Source organism: Anabrus simplex, chromosome 1 (genome assembly GCF_040414725.1).
Source record: "Anabrus simplex isolate iqAnaSimp1 chromosome 1, ASM4041472v1, whole genome shotgun sequence".
NCBI lineage: Eukaryota > Metazoa > Arthropoda > Insecta > Orthoptera > Tettigoniidae > Anabrus > Anabrus simplex.
The window spans coordinates 221,008,175-221,022,702 of record NC_090265.1 but is presented as its reverse complement, the minus strand read 5'-3'; the positions used below and the strand labels follow the sequence as shown (position 1 = coordinate 221,022,702).

The 14,528-nt window shown below is 38.1% G+C and overlaps 1 protein-coding gene across 2 annotated transcripts in view; it reads left to right on the top strand.

Annotated features, from left to right (window-relative positions):
• Nucleotides 1–14,528, top strand: part of LOC136885896 (microtubule-associated protein futsch) — a 514,102-nt gene that overhangs the window by 388,498 nt on the left and 111,076 nt on the right. For both annotated transcript variants that reach the window (XM_067158589.2, XM_068230837.1), the window contains 3 exons: nucleotides 1,388–1,509; nucleotides 4,938–5,126; nucleotides 8,951–9,133. In XM_067158589.2, the coding sequence (XP_067014690.2) occupies nucleotides 1,388–1,509; nucleotides 4,938–5,126; nucleotides 8,951–9,133 (494 nt within the window). The remainder of the gene's footprint in view (nucleotides 1–1,387; nucleotides 1,510–4,937; nucleotides 5,127–8,950; nucleotides 9,134–14,528) is intronic.

Genomic DNA, 14,528 nt, shown 5'->3' with positions numbered 1-14,528 from the left:
ACACACACACACACACACACACACACACACACACACACACACACACACACACACACACACACACACACACACACACACACACACACACACACACACACACACACACACACACACACACACACACACACACACACACACACGGCCTCTTGTTGGCTCCTGTCTGTGCTTGTGCAGTAAAATAAAATACATGCCTGAAATAATTTCTAGTCCTTTAGGTTTTGCATGTATTTCTTCCAGTAAGAATCGCTGAACATCTGCATCCTGTCATACAATAAATTCCATCAGAGAAAATGTCTGAAAGTAAAGATCATTACTGGTTAACCTAATGCAGTATCAAATAACACCACTCCATACTGTGCAACTGTAGTGTTCAGCACTTACCTTATTCTATGATGCAAAAGATGACTTATCACTACAGTATGTGCAGGTTTTAGAAGGTAATAGACCATCGGTTTTCTGCCAGCATGTTCTTGTTCAGCTTTAGATGGGTTTACTTTAGACACGTTGGATGCAACAAAATAAGAATAAAGAGAGAGAGAGACTCTGGACTCACGCACACACACTTCCCCCTGCCCTCTCCCTCCCCCTCTCAGAAACACATGTTTAGGTATATCTGCCCTTACATGAAATGCTAGTTAATAAATACATACTCTACACCTGATTTATGGCTAAGACCTACCCTCTTGCCTTTCACTTTCTCATTTGTCGAGATTAGCTCCAACATCTTGACACTTCAAGAATGTGAGTTCTACAAGAAAGCATTACGAGGTGCTTCTTTCTTAATGAAAGATTTTTTTATTAACACCCTAATATTGATTAGGTGGTTAATAAAAACCCTGCTTCATTAAGAAAGAAGTCATATCCATCATTACGGACTCTTAACAATGAAATTCATTGCTTATACATTAAGGGGTGTTTGAAGATACTTTCTCAGTGCTCCAACTATACATTTATTATTGTGAGTACCTTCCTCCCTGTTGTTCCTACCGGTTTTTATCAGCAATAATTTTTGCTACTTTCATATCTTTTACTTCCAGTTTATGAACAAAAAATCCTGAGTTTACTCAGCCTTCACTTACATCTAAATATTTCCTTAAATTTATGTTACTGAGCGAGTTGGCTGTGCGGTTATGGGTGCGCAGCTGTGAGCTTGCTTTCGGGAGGTAGTGGGTTCGAACCCCACTGTCGGCAGCCCTGAAGATGGTTTTCCGTGGTTTCCCATTTTCACACCAGACAAATGTTTAAGCTCTACCTTAATTAAAGCCATGGCTGCTTCCTTCCCACTCCTAGCCCTTTCTTGTCCAGGCATTGCCATAAGACTACCTGTGTTGGTGCAATGTAAAACCAGTTGTAAATTGTAAATAATTATGTTCACTGTTGTTAACAGAGGATATGACAAGGCATCCAGGTCCAGCCATAGCTGCTCTCATGAAACTGTCATTTGATGAGGAACACCGGCATGCTATGTGCCAGTTGGGAGGTCTTCATGCTGTAGCAGAACTTATCCAGGTAAGATCTCATTTCATTTTTTTACCCATTACTCTTGCTTGCTACAAATGTAGAGTAGTTAAAAATGTTAAGAAGGCCTTTGCAGGAATAATGAGGAGAGCGGCAAACAGAATTCCTCATAATCTTGTATTCAAGACTAATTGATTCTTCTTCAAACTACCATATCAGATCCCCCCAATGCTGGTGATCGCTGTGACGAATGTTGTGCGATTTTTTTGTCTTACGGAAAAATCTTTTACCAGTAGGAATTCCTGTCCATTCCCAAGCCATGATGTTGCTCTCCTTCAGATTCCTTTTCAGCCTTCCATTTTGCCGTGTATGGTTCGTGGTCATTTCTGAGGGCATAACTAACTAAGGTAAGAAATTCTGCGGCATGCTATGTGCCAGTTGGGAGGTATATTAGAAGACTTATTGTTGGAATGAGTTCCTGACTTGCCCTTGCCCTTGTGAGTACTTCTTGGTTTGTTAGTTGCCAACCCCTGAAATCCTGAGCATCCTTTGGTGGGTAGCACTGGACCATTCTTTGACTAAGTTTTAAATTTAAGTGCCCATTACAAAAGAAAGGCTTCTTCTTTGTATATGTTTCATGCTATTGCTATCCTCTGTCTCACTTCTGTCTCAGGATCAAGTTGTTCAGTGACCGTGGCACCCAGCTATTGGAAGATGGTTAGTCTCTCAAATTGTAAGATTTCCTCAACATTGGCATATCTACCAAAGATCATGAGCTTGGTCTTGTTTACATTTTTAGTCTCACATTCTTACTGTTCTAATATACAGAGCAAGAGTGGTAGACCATCATGGTTGTCACACAAGATAACTGTATCATCTGCATATCGTACAATATGTTGTTATTTATGGCACCATTTACTTTTATGCCATCCTGAGGATTTTCTAAAACTGTTACGAAAATGCCGGGCTGAGTAGCTCAGACGGTAGAGCGCTGGCCTTCTGAGCCCAATTTGGCAGATTCGATCCTGGCTCAGTCTGGTGGTATTTGAAGGTGCTCAAATAAGTCAGCCTTATGTTGGTAGATTTACTGACACGTAAAAGAATTCATGCAGGACAGCACATTGGCATCTCTTAAAACCGTAAAAGTAGTTAGTGGGGCAAAGAAACAAATTTTTCAAAACGATTTTGTCCAAGTAAAGGTTGAATAACTTGTAAAAAATCACTAAAAAAATCACTAAAAAAAATAGAATACAGCCCTGTCTGACTGCTCTGTGGTTAGCTATCTTGTGTAGTTTTGTTTTTGATACAGGCAATGACCTTTGTCTCGAATAAAGATTTTCAGTAATGCAGATATCTTTGGTGTCAACTCCTGTATCCTTTAGGGCTTCTAGAAGTTTTGGACATTGTACCTTGTCAAATGCCTTTTCAAAATCAATGAAACAAGCAAATGCTTCTTGTTGGGTATCTAGATACTTCTGAATTAAAATATTCAGTGCAATCAATGCTTCTCTTGTAACAAAAGAATTTCTGAATCCAAACTGTGTTTCATTGAGTTGCTTTTCACACTTAGTCTTGATTCTTTTATAGATTGTACGGAGTGTACCTGAAGTGTGTAGTAGCCCATAAACAGTACACTTATGTGCCTTTAGCTTTTTTGGCAGCATGATGTATGTAGTACCAGCCAGTTAGACGGGATGTATCTGGTGTTGTATATATAACACTGTACAACTTCACCAAGAATAGGATGTTGTCAGTCATTTTGAGAAGCTCTATGGGGATGTTATATGGACCTAGTGATATCTCGCTTTTTGTTAACTTTCACATCATATAGCACTTCTGATTCAAGAATATCAGGACCTTCACAGTTTGTTTGTTAGTTAGTTTCCTTACCTGTTTCATTACAGGTAAGTTCCATCAAATCATTTTTTCAAGTGTTTAAAACTTCTCGTTCCTTAATAACAAGTATCAACCAGTACAGAATGGTTTGGTTTTCTGTACATGCCGGTACTGTAACATTTCCAGACATTTCATCCAGTTCTCTTTAGCAGCATGTATGCTGTTCTTTATGTGGTACTGTAATTTTTTCTGTTCCTCTGCATCATTCCTCTGCATCTTTGTTGTTCCATTAGTTCAAGAATATCATCTTTGATCCATTTATTTTCTTTATTGGGTATTTCTTTCATTATTTTGAAATACTTGTGCCAGATAAACTGATTCCACAGTTCGTATACTGTTTCACAGTTACTGGTTTTGATTTCCTTTAAATGCCTATTCAAATCTTGAGCAATTTTCTGCTGAGTTTCACAGTTTTACAGATTGGCAGTATTCATCACCTCTCTTTCAGGGTTACTCTGTGATCTTTAGTTACCAATAGATTATAATCTGAGGAAATGTTTGCACCTGGATATGTGGTGATGCTTTTCATGGAATTTCTGAAGCACTTATTTATCAGAATGTAATTAATCTCGTTTCTTGTTGAGTCAAGACTCTGAGGATTATCTTTAGGAGCTTTCCATATGTATAAACGTTGCTTTGAAAGTTTGTACTAGGTGTTAGTGAGAACTATTTTATGTTTTGCACAAAATGCATACAGTTTTTCATTGCATTTTCCAAGCCCAAATTAACCTTGACTGATTTTTGCAATGAAATTTCCCATGTTGACAGTATTTTCATCCTTCTTTAAGACATTAAGAACAGTGCCAAGTTGTTTTAGAATATTTATACATCACCATGAAACTTTTTGTTTGCTGTTAGTGCATATATCTGCAAGATGTTTATGTTAAAAAAAGATGAGCACAAAAGTTGTAATAACATGATTTGATACGAAACTGTTACAAATTGCTAACAAACTTTGTAAGTTCAGAATTTACAAAGATTCCAATTCCATTTCTATGGTCTTCACTACCAGAGTAGTAGAACGTACATATTATTTCATGATGGCATTTACCTACATCACCACCAAACTTCACTAATTCCCATTAGTGGTATTCTTAATCTAACCATTTCCTTGATAAGATCATCAAATTTGCCAGTTGCATAAAGGCTTCTGACATTCCAAATCCCCATTCTTATTGTAAAATTCACAAATGTGAGTCGGGAGATTCTTAAAAAACTCTTGCCATAGTGATTTCCTAAGAATTTATACCAGTATGGTTTTCCGTTGCCTTTACTGTTGTAGACTCGGCCATCCATAACATGGGGAAACAAATGCTGTTGGTAGCTACTTGTGACATAAAATACAGATGCTACCTAATGCATTCCAGTGGTATTTCCTCCACTGAGGGACCTCCCTCCTAAAGGAGCTCCTCTGCCTGAAGCCATAAGCTCCCTCAGGTTGTCAGGTTATTTCCTGCCACCCAATACTCGGCTTTGAGCCGCTGGTTGTACAGTCCACTCCATACCAAAACAGAATAAATGTTATATAACACTGAATCAGGTATTTATAATGCAATGTAATTGCAATGAATGTTGTTTTGCAGGTTGACCACGAGGCTCATGGGAGCACAACAGCAGACCAGTATTGTGTGACACTTCGACGTTATGCTGGCATGGCCCTCACAAACCTCACGTTTGGTGATGGTACCAACAAAGCTCTTCTCTGTTCCTTTCGCCAGTTCATGCGAGCTCTGGTAGCACAACTAAACTCGCCCAGTGAGGATCTTAGACAGGTATGTTTAACTTAAAGAGGGCATGTGCCAGGAAATGCAAAGAATCACCACCACCACCACCACTTCCTCTCCTGAAAATAATTGTACAAGAAGTTATATGAAATGCATGAAGTAGAAAGACATAATAAAATAAGTACATAAAAACAAAAGGAACAAAAAATTCCTATGAAGTGTTTTCCCAACAATAATTTTAAGAAGCTATTTGTGCAGGCATTCAACATGTTAAACACAGAATAAATTTAATCAACAATATTATTATTCTCACCACTAATGTAAACATTACATCACACTTAGTGCCTTAATGTAATCAACACACTTCAAGTAAATCAAGAATTTTATGGATCCGCTAATATTGATTATTTTTAATGAAAAACATAGTTCAGCTACAAGAGGTCTTTTAACGTTCACAATATATCATCCAGTTTTAAATGTTATGTTTTATCTCATGATTATAAGCTTGTGTCTCACCATTCTTATAAGTATTTTTTTGTATCTGGTGTATATATGTATATTACTCTAGCTGATGATGTCCCGTAGGTGACAAAACCTGTGCTAGTTTAAGGTAACAACATATATTGAACAGATCCTTGAAGAGCGTAAAATATTTTCAACTTGATTTCAAGTCAGTGCGGATGTTATAATGGAGCTGTTAAAGCTCGTTACTTGTAATGCGAATCAATATTACCGAAAGCACTACACAGAAGAATTTTCATACTTAGGACTATCAAAAATTTCACTGAACCACTTATTCTTTCGAACATGTATGTGTGATTTTTCTGTTAAACATGAACATGATGACTATGGGACGCTATTGGAAATCTAAAAAATCTAAAAGCAGACATAAAGAGCATGGATGCAGCGAAGATGCTCTCGTCTCCTTGTACGACAAAAATGACAGTGATAGTGTTATACTGGCTGAATGTTATTTCACCCCTTTTTTTTTTTTGGTTGAACACAACCTTCTCTTATCTGCAGTAGACCATGGCACTACAGACAACCACCTATGAAGGTTGGCATCTCTGTGTGTGAGAGTTTACCAGACTTTTATACGAAAAATCAGACTTAATGACAGTCCGCTATTGTGAGTACATTTTTTTGCCGTTATGAGTTCTCGCTACAACAGACTTCTACTGTATTTCATTGATCAGTATACTAGGCAAGGTATTCACTGGCATTTTGGAAGGGAGGTTGAGAGTAAATTGGATGAAAACCAATGTGGTTTCACAGCACAGAGGTGCTATCAGGATAATATTTTCAGTATGTGTCAGGTAATTGAAAAATGCTACAAACTGAATAGATGGATATGTTTGTTTTGTAGATCTAAGGAAGGCATATGACAGAGCACCGAGGGACAAGATGTTTGTCACACTGGGGGACTAAGGGATTAAGGGCAGATTATCAAAAGCAATCAAAGGCAATTAATTATGTTTACAGTTGGGCTGTGGTGAGAATTGATGATCGAATGAGAGCTTGGTTCAAGGTACGTACACGGGTTAGACAAAACTTTAATCTTTCACCTTTGTTGTTCATAGTTTACATGGATCATCTACTGAAAGGTATAAAATGGCAGGGAGGGATTAAGTTAGGTGGAAATGTTGTAAGCAGTTTGGGGAGCCAACAACTTGGTCTTAATGGCAGATTGTGCTGAAATCCTGTAATATCTTGGAAATTTAAAATAGGTGCAATGAATATGATATGAAAAAGCCTTTCCAAGACTAAACAGTGATGTCAGTAGGTAAGAAACCTAAGAGAATTGAATGTCAAATTGGGAATACAAAGCTGGAACACTTGGATAATTTCAAGTATTTAGGATGTGTATTCTTCCAGGATCGTAGTATAGTAAGTGGAATTGAATCAAGGTCCAACAAAGCTAATGCAGTGAGTTTACATTTGCGATCTACAGTATTCTGTAAGAAATAAGTCAGCTCCCAGATGAAACTATATTTACACCGCTCTGTTTGTTTTACTGGAGTGAAAGCTGGGTGGAGTCAGGATATCTTATTCATAAGTTAGAAGTAACAGACATTAAAGTAGTGAGAATGATGGCTGGTACAAGCAGGTAGGAACAAAGGCGGAGAGATGGCGTGGGAGGACAACAGTAGACAAATAAGTTTGGATGGTGTCTTTAAAAGTAGGAAAGATCACAATATGAAGATAAAGTTGGAATTCAAGAGGACAAATTGGGGCAAATATTTGTTTATAGGAAGGGGAGTTAGGGATTCAAATAACTTACCAAGGGAGATGTTCAATAAATTTCCAATTTCTTTGCAATCATTTAGGAAAAGGCTAGGAAAACAACAGATAGGGAATCTGCCACCTGGGCGACTGCCCTAAATGCAGATCAGTAGTGATAGTGATAGGGTACTCTGAATGAGGAGATTAAGTCAGGAATGAACTTGATTGCTGAAGCTGTATGCATAAACTGGTTTTGCTGATGAGGTCATGTTAGGCAAATGTGGGGAGGATAGGATACCTAGGAGATAAATGGGCTCGGTCAAGGAGGGTAAGAGAAGTAAAAGGAGGCCAAGAAGATGAGTAGTCTCAGTTTCTAATGATTTAAAGATAAGAGGTATAGAACTAAACGAGGCCACAGAACTAGTAACAAACAGAAGAGTGTGGTGTCATTTAGTAAATTCTCAGAGGCTTTCAGACTGAATGCTGAATGGAATAAGATGAAGATGTATGTGAATGTATGTAAAAATTACTTGCAAGTAGTGTAATATTAAAATTCCAAGTAATCATACAGGATAATCTTTGAATAGGTCTGTGGTGGCATGAATGGCCAGCAAGATTTAATGACAGACCTTTACACTCAAGCTCTGTTTAAAGCATAACAAAATAATACGTATGTGCAAAATTTTCTGTTACCGGGCGAGTTGGCCGTGCGCGTAGAGGCGCGCGGCTGTGAGCTTGCATCCAGGAGATAGTAGGTTCGAATCCCACTATCAGCAGCCCTGAAGATGGTTTTCGGGTGGTTTCCCATTTTCACACCAGGCAAATGCTGGGGCTGTAACTTAATTAAGGCCACTGCTGCTTCCTTCCAACTCCTAGGCCTTTCCTATCCCATCGTTGTCATAAGACCTATCTGTGTCGGTGCGACGTAAAGCCCCTAGCAAAAAAAAAAAAAAATTCTGTTAATGAAATAACAACCTGTATTCTTAATTTTCATCATCATTTTTATAAGGAGGAAGCCTTTTCTCTTCCTGTGTTTGTTTTATATTCCTAATCTTCAACCAATTGTATTTTTTGTCTTTATCTCTTCTCTTTTTGTTTGTTTTTCCTATCTTGCACTTATCACACCAAGACTGAAGATTCAAGATGGCCCCTTTTAACGAGTTTGAAGCCCGTCCGCCTGGTACCACTGGGAAACTAAATGAGCTTGTTGGAACCCGAGAAGAAATGTTTGTAGAAGAATTAGCTTTGTTGAGGAAGCCTATCTATTTTAAGACAATATTGTTTGAATATGCAGAGATTGAGATTGTCTGTCTTTTATGCTTTCATGTTTGTCCTTGTCTCCTGTCTCCTACGCATTCTCATCTCACGCTCACCTGTTTTTGTATTTGTCCGACTGTGTGTTCCTATTCATGTTGCTGTCTTTCTATAATATGACTTTATGTGTCACTTGTTTCTTCTTTTCCATTACATATATCTTTTATAAATATTTATGCCAAAATATTTTTATTCATGACACTGATTTACTTATTGTAAAACTGGGTGGAAATGTGTGTTCATGACTTTCACTTATTTCTAGTTGCTTATTGTTTCCACAATGTTGTTTGTATATTTGTGCATCGAATTGCTAATGAAGTGATATTTTATTTCAGGTGACGGCAAGTGTGTTGCGGAATCTGTCATGGCGTGCTGATAGTGCAAGTAAGCAGACTCTGAGAGAAGTAGGTGCGGTGTCTGGTTTGATGCGGGCAGCTATGGAAGGCAAAAAGGAATCGACTCTTAAATCTATTCTGTCAGCTCTCTGGAACCTGTCTGCTCACTGCAGCATCAATAAGGTAAATGTTGGCAGCCCTGAGGGCGGTTTTCCTTAGTTTCCCATTTTCATACCAGGCAAATGCTGGGACTGTACCTTAATTAAGGCCGGCCACTTCCTTCCCACTCCTAGGCCTTCTCTATTCCATCATTGCCATAAGACCTATCTGTGTTGGTGCGACTTAAAAAAAAAAAGTAAATAGAGTATAACACACTGGTAGGAGAAGGAAGACTAAAAGATAAACAATAAATCAGAACTTCACTTCCATCTGTTGTAGAAACATTCATTTGCAGTTATAGTCATATGGTGTCGACTTACAGCATAATTTTCCTTGTGAACATTCAAATAAACTACATCAGGCAAGGTGGACATGCAGGTTTGAAGTACGGATGCTGGGAAATATTCATCCTCTTAAGAGCTGATAATACAACCTGAAGCTTAATGAATATGAATTAACTGCTATCACTGCATACACCTCTCCATAAGAAATTGTCTTCACTCCCGTCTAACGTATTTGAGATTCCCATTTTCTTGAAGCTGTTTTCAATCACCTGCAAAGAAATCCTGTCCCAAGCACACAATATCCACTCATGAAATTGTTCCACCGGTGGTTTCCTAATTTTACCTATTCAGGTAATTTAATGTATACTTTCTGCCATCCAGCACTGATAGTTTTTGCACATTGTCCTTGAATGATTTGTTTATCGAAACATCCAAGGGTTGAAGTACCGATGTCAATCCACCAGGAATCGCCACCAAAGTGGTTTCCAATAATTTCTTGGTGTTTTCCATTAAGTGTCTATGTAAACTGTCCAAGACGAGGTGGTCTGTGCATCGAAGGGGAGACCCCACTCAATTTCCCCAAACTGTTCTTATCCAATCTTGTACAAGTGATGTGTTATTCCACCTTTTCCTTGGATACGAATGTGGATCCCTTGCGGAAATTTTACTTTCAGCATTGTTTTTAGTTTCTGTACAATGTAGGACACAAGTTTTCTGCCATCAGCTGTTACAGCAAGCATTGAAGTACATTGCTATCAATAGTGTGTACAATAACACCTGGTTTCCCTTCCTTCTCGATTGTTCTACTTTGTGGCCTATCAGAACTCATTGACATCTGATTTGCGTTTCCTATTTTGGAAAGGAAATATGTCTTCACTTTCTGCTCCCCAATCACAAAGCAATGAAAATCAATTACATTTTGGTTGAAATCATTCGGCATTTTTTGGCATAATTACCATATTTCCTTGTGTGTTAGACCCCCTCATTTACTACAACACCTGCCCCTCCCCCTCCCCCCAGTTTGTTGAAAGAAAGAAAATTAAAAAAATTAAAGCTTGCATAAGATCCCCTCCAACCTAATTCGACAGAGAACATTGATGATTCCGCTTCATAGCAGGTACAGGCCGTACTGCAGCTCTGATGATAACACATAAAGAGGTGAGGTTTTGTCCGTCCAACCTGTGCAATGCAAGAGCGCATTAAAGTCATGCGGTATGTGTGTTTTTTTGTAGTTAAGGAATGTTCACCTTCATAGCTTACTGCAGCTCCGAGGATGTCACACAAATAGGTGAAAAGTTTCGTAAGTCCGAACTGCGCATTGCAGGTACACATTAGTCATGCTATATGTTTGTAGTTGAAAATGTCTGTCTACGCATTGTAACGGTTAGCACAATTAGCTGCCGTTGTCAGCGGCCCGAGTTTTATTTCCAGTACCATCAGGGATTTAAGAATGGCAGGGTGGTTGGTTTGCGGTAATATCGTTCATGCAGCTCAGTTCCATTGAGGGCATGCCTGAAATGAGCTGCACCACGAATTTTCCTTAAATAAGAAATATTCACTGATGTTGCTATTAATATAGCAGGCAAAATCATTAACATGTGATCGTTTAATATTTTGTAAGTCAGACCAACTAGGTAATTTTTGGAAAAGTAGGTTAAAAATGTGATAAAAGCAATCCTGTGTTAACAATTGGTTTACTCGTCAACGTACCTAGCAAATCATCAGTCGATCACGAGTGTCCCACTAAGGTAAGTGTGTATTCTGCCCAAAGGCAGGTCCGAACCTCCGCAGAGGTGTGCCTGAGCCGGAGTTTATGTACGGTAGGGTGGCCAGTTCCTTTCTGCTCTTCCATTCCCATATCCCCCACCAACAGCGTATGACAACCCATCCAAATCTTGACCACGCCCAATGTTGCTTAACTTCGGAGATCTCACGGGATCTGGTGTTTCAGCCTGGCTACGGCCGTTGGCAATGCCCCACTTATTATGCATTAATGAAATCATGGATGCAACAAATGTGCAAAATTAAATATTGAGATAATAAAACACATTACTTCCCCACCTTTAGATATCGATAGAGCCCGGATTCTTATGTAATTGCATATTCCATTCCTTTACTTGTAGACAACAGAAAATGAAGAATGTCAGTGATTTATGGTTCTGATTATGGTTATACATGTGTTTCATTTTACATATTTGTACATATTCTTAGTAATGTTACATATTTTTACATATTATGTGAAGAATGTAACTTTTTGTACATAAGTAAGTAATTATTTTTAAAAAATTGGTGGTAGCCTGTCACTATTGTAATGGCTGCATGGTTTTGAAGGTTTCGTACACTTACTTATTTTTTTTTGCACATTTTTGCCAAATCCTAATCAGATCTTCCTTTTCCATTATTGAATATGTTATTCTATACAACTGACCCTGATGTACTCACGACGACAGCTAACCTTCAATTGAGCGCATGATTCAACACAGCACCATCTTATAACAGAGTATGCATGTGACGTCGCATATTTAGCACAAAGTTTGCCTTCCTTTGAAGCGCTATTTCATGAAAACTACGTTTCAGATTTCTTTTCTTGCACCAGGTAGTCTCCTCTTTTATCCGCCAATAGAGCATCTTCAAATTTTTCTTTCCATGTACCCATCGTCAAGGAACGTAAGTCTGCATTAATTTGCAAGATCATTAGTGGTGAACAAGAAGAATCCATGGCCCACCCAGCTAGTTTTATCTTTTAAAATATGCAGCGGTGACTTCCTGCGATGTTGAACTGTCCTTCTCAGCCTACAAGAGAATTTTATTGGATCAGTGCTGGGTGGGCCATGGATTCTTCTTGTTCACCACTAATGATCTTGCAAATTAATGCAGACTTACGTTCCTTGACGATGGGTACATGGAAAGAAAAATTTGAAGATGCTCTATGGAAAGCATGGGGAAGTACCTGACCTGAAGTCATACAAATAGAAAAAGCACTTGTCTTGCATTCAGATGCTGTGACCTATATGTTCAAAGCCGCTAAAACAATGCAAGAGTGTTCATTTCACATGTTTAGCGCATGCATTACAATGTGTCGCTGAAGAAGTGTGAAGTAATTTTACCAACAAATAATTTAAGTGTCAACAAAGAAAGTATTTGTGAAAGGCCCAATAATTCAGTAATATAAAGGACATCACCGCACGTTGACTTCCCACCTGAGCTTGTCTTATCAAGATGGAGCACTTGGCTTCAAGCTGTTAGTTTCTTCAGTTAACATTTTGAAGCTGTTAAGTCACTTGTAGATTCATTTCCTCCCTAGTCAGTATCATCAGTACGTGATTCTCAGAGTGCATTCAGTGAATACTGTGTAGTCAGCAATATTGTGAACATTCAGAGCAGTTTTACTTGTATTGCAGAGACCATTGTAAAACTAAAGGCCATTGGCCTTCCACTTCAAGAATCCATGACAGTTGTAGAGAATGCTAAATTGAAACTCAGCAGTACCATGGCAGGACAAATCAGCATCAAAAGTTATAATAAAATCCATGCAGTCTTGAATCAGAATCCAGGTTATTAAAGTTTTCTATCTGTTTCCAAGATCGTTCAAGAACAAGGAGAACCTCTGGAAGATATTTTGACCAGCAAGTTTTATCTCTTAAAATATGCACTGGTGACTTCCTGCGATGATAAATGGTCCTTCTCAGGCCACAAGAGAATTTTATTGGATCAGCGCCAAAACATCTCAGTGGAAAATGTGGAGAAGTACTTTGTGAAACTCTGCGTATCGCAATAAAAAAGGTGCCATATTAATTGTGTTACTTTGTAGGGAGTTTAAAGATTGGTTCTATGTTAATTTTATTTAGTAATAACCTTTCTTTTTCATTTGCAGGGCAGGCAGGAAACGGGAAATTAGCTACAACAAAAACTTGTGTAATATACTTCGCAATTTACAGTGCATAACATTCTTTTTAAATATTTCAAGTATTTTGATTACCAGTATGCCTTTAATTTGATTATTTAATAAATATAGTAGAAGTCCATTATAGTGAGAATTCATAACAGCAAAAATTTTACTCGCTATAACGGATTGTCGTTACATCTGATTTTTTGTAAAAACAGAAGTCGGCGATACCCTCATACACATTAAAATCGGTATGAAACGACAGCTTGCACAAAACTTTCATTTTTGCGGATAATATCCACACTACGGCTTACTTGTTTGTTATTTTTCGAAATTGGATATTACGTGAAACTATGTTTAATTTCATTCTGAAAAATTATAGTACCGTATTTCTCCAAATCCAAGACGCCCCCACCTTTTACTTAAAATTTATACCGGTATCAGTCTTAAAAAGTGCTTTGTAAAATCATATGAATGCCTTTCTTATACAGTACACATTTTAGACTATTTTTAGACGCCGAACATTGGCTTTAGTTATGGGGTATTACTTTTCGGCTGCAAAATTATTCTCTATTTCAACGGGTTTAATAACCATTAACTTATAATTGGCATCATAATATCGAAGAGAACCTTTTGAAAATTTGCCGGCAATACCTATTTCACGCGTCTCTACAATACGGCGATTCATCAGGAAAATATTGTTACTTACTATAAAACTGTTACTTTCACTCAGCGTCAAATATAATTGGCTGCTGCTACACGCACGTCTCACTTACCGGCTTCGGCCAACTTCAGTGGCTAGCGATGTATAGGCCTAATCGCGGACTTTGAAGGCCAACGAATGAGTTTATCACGCCACGGTATGGCAATTCCGCCCTTGCGTTTTTTGTGCACATACTTCACAATTTCATCTGTGATTTCTTTAAAGTGTCCATGTTGTGGACCACAAATGCATTTTTTTTGGTGCAATAGGCATTTTTAAGCTATCCTTTTCTTCATGCTAATGCCGAAATTGGCTTTAGTTAGGCCTATGCCGTATTTTCTTTCGTCTGGACGATTATTCTACATTTATGAATGTTTAATAACCATTAACTTAAAATTGTCATCGTAATATCGACGAGCACCCGTTGAAAATTGTCAGCAATATGTGTTCCACGTATCTTTACAGTACGACGATCCATCACAAAAATATTCCTGCTATCTATAAAACTTAATTTTACTAAGCGTTAGGTACAGTGAACGCGTTATA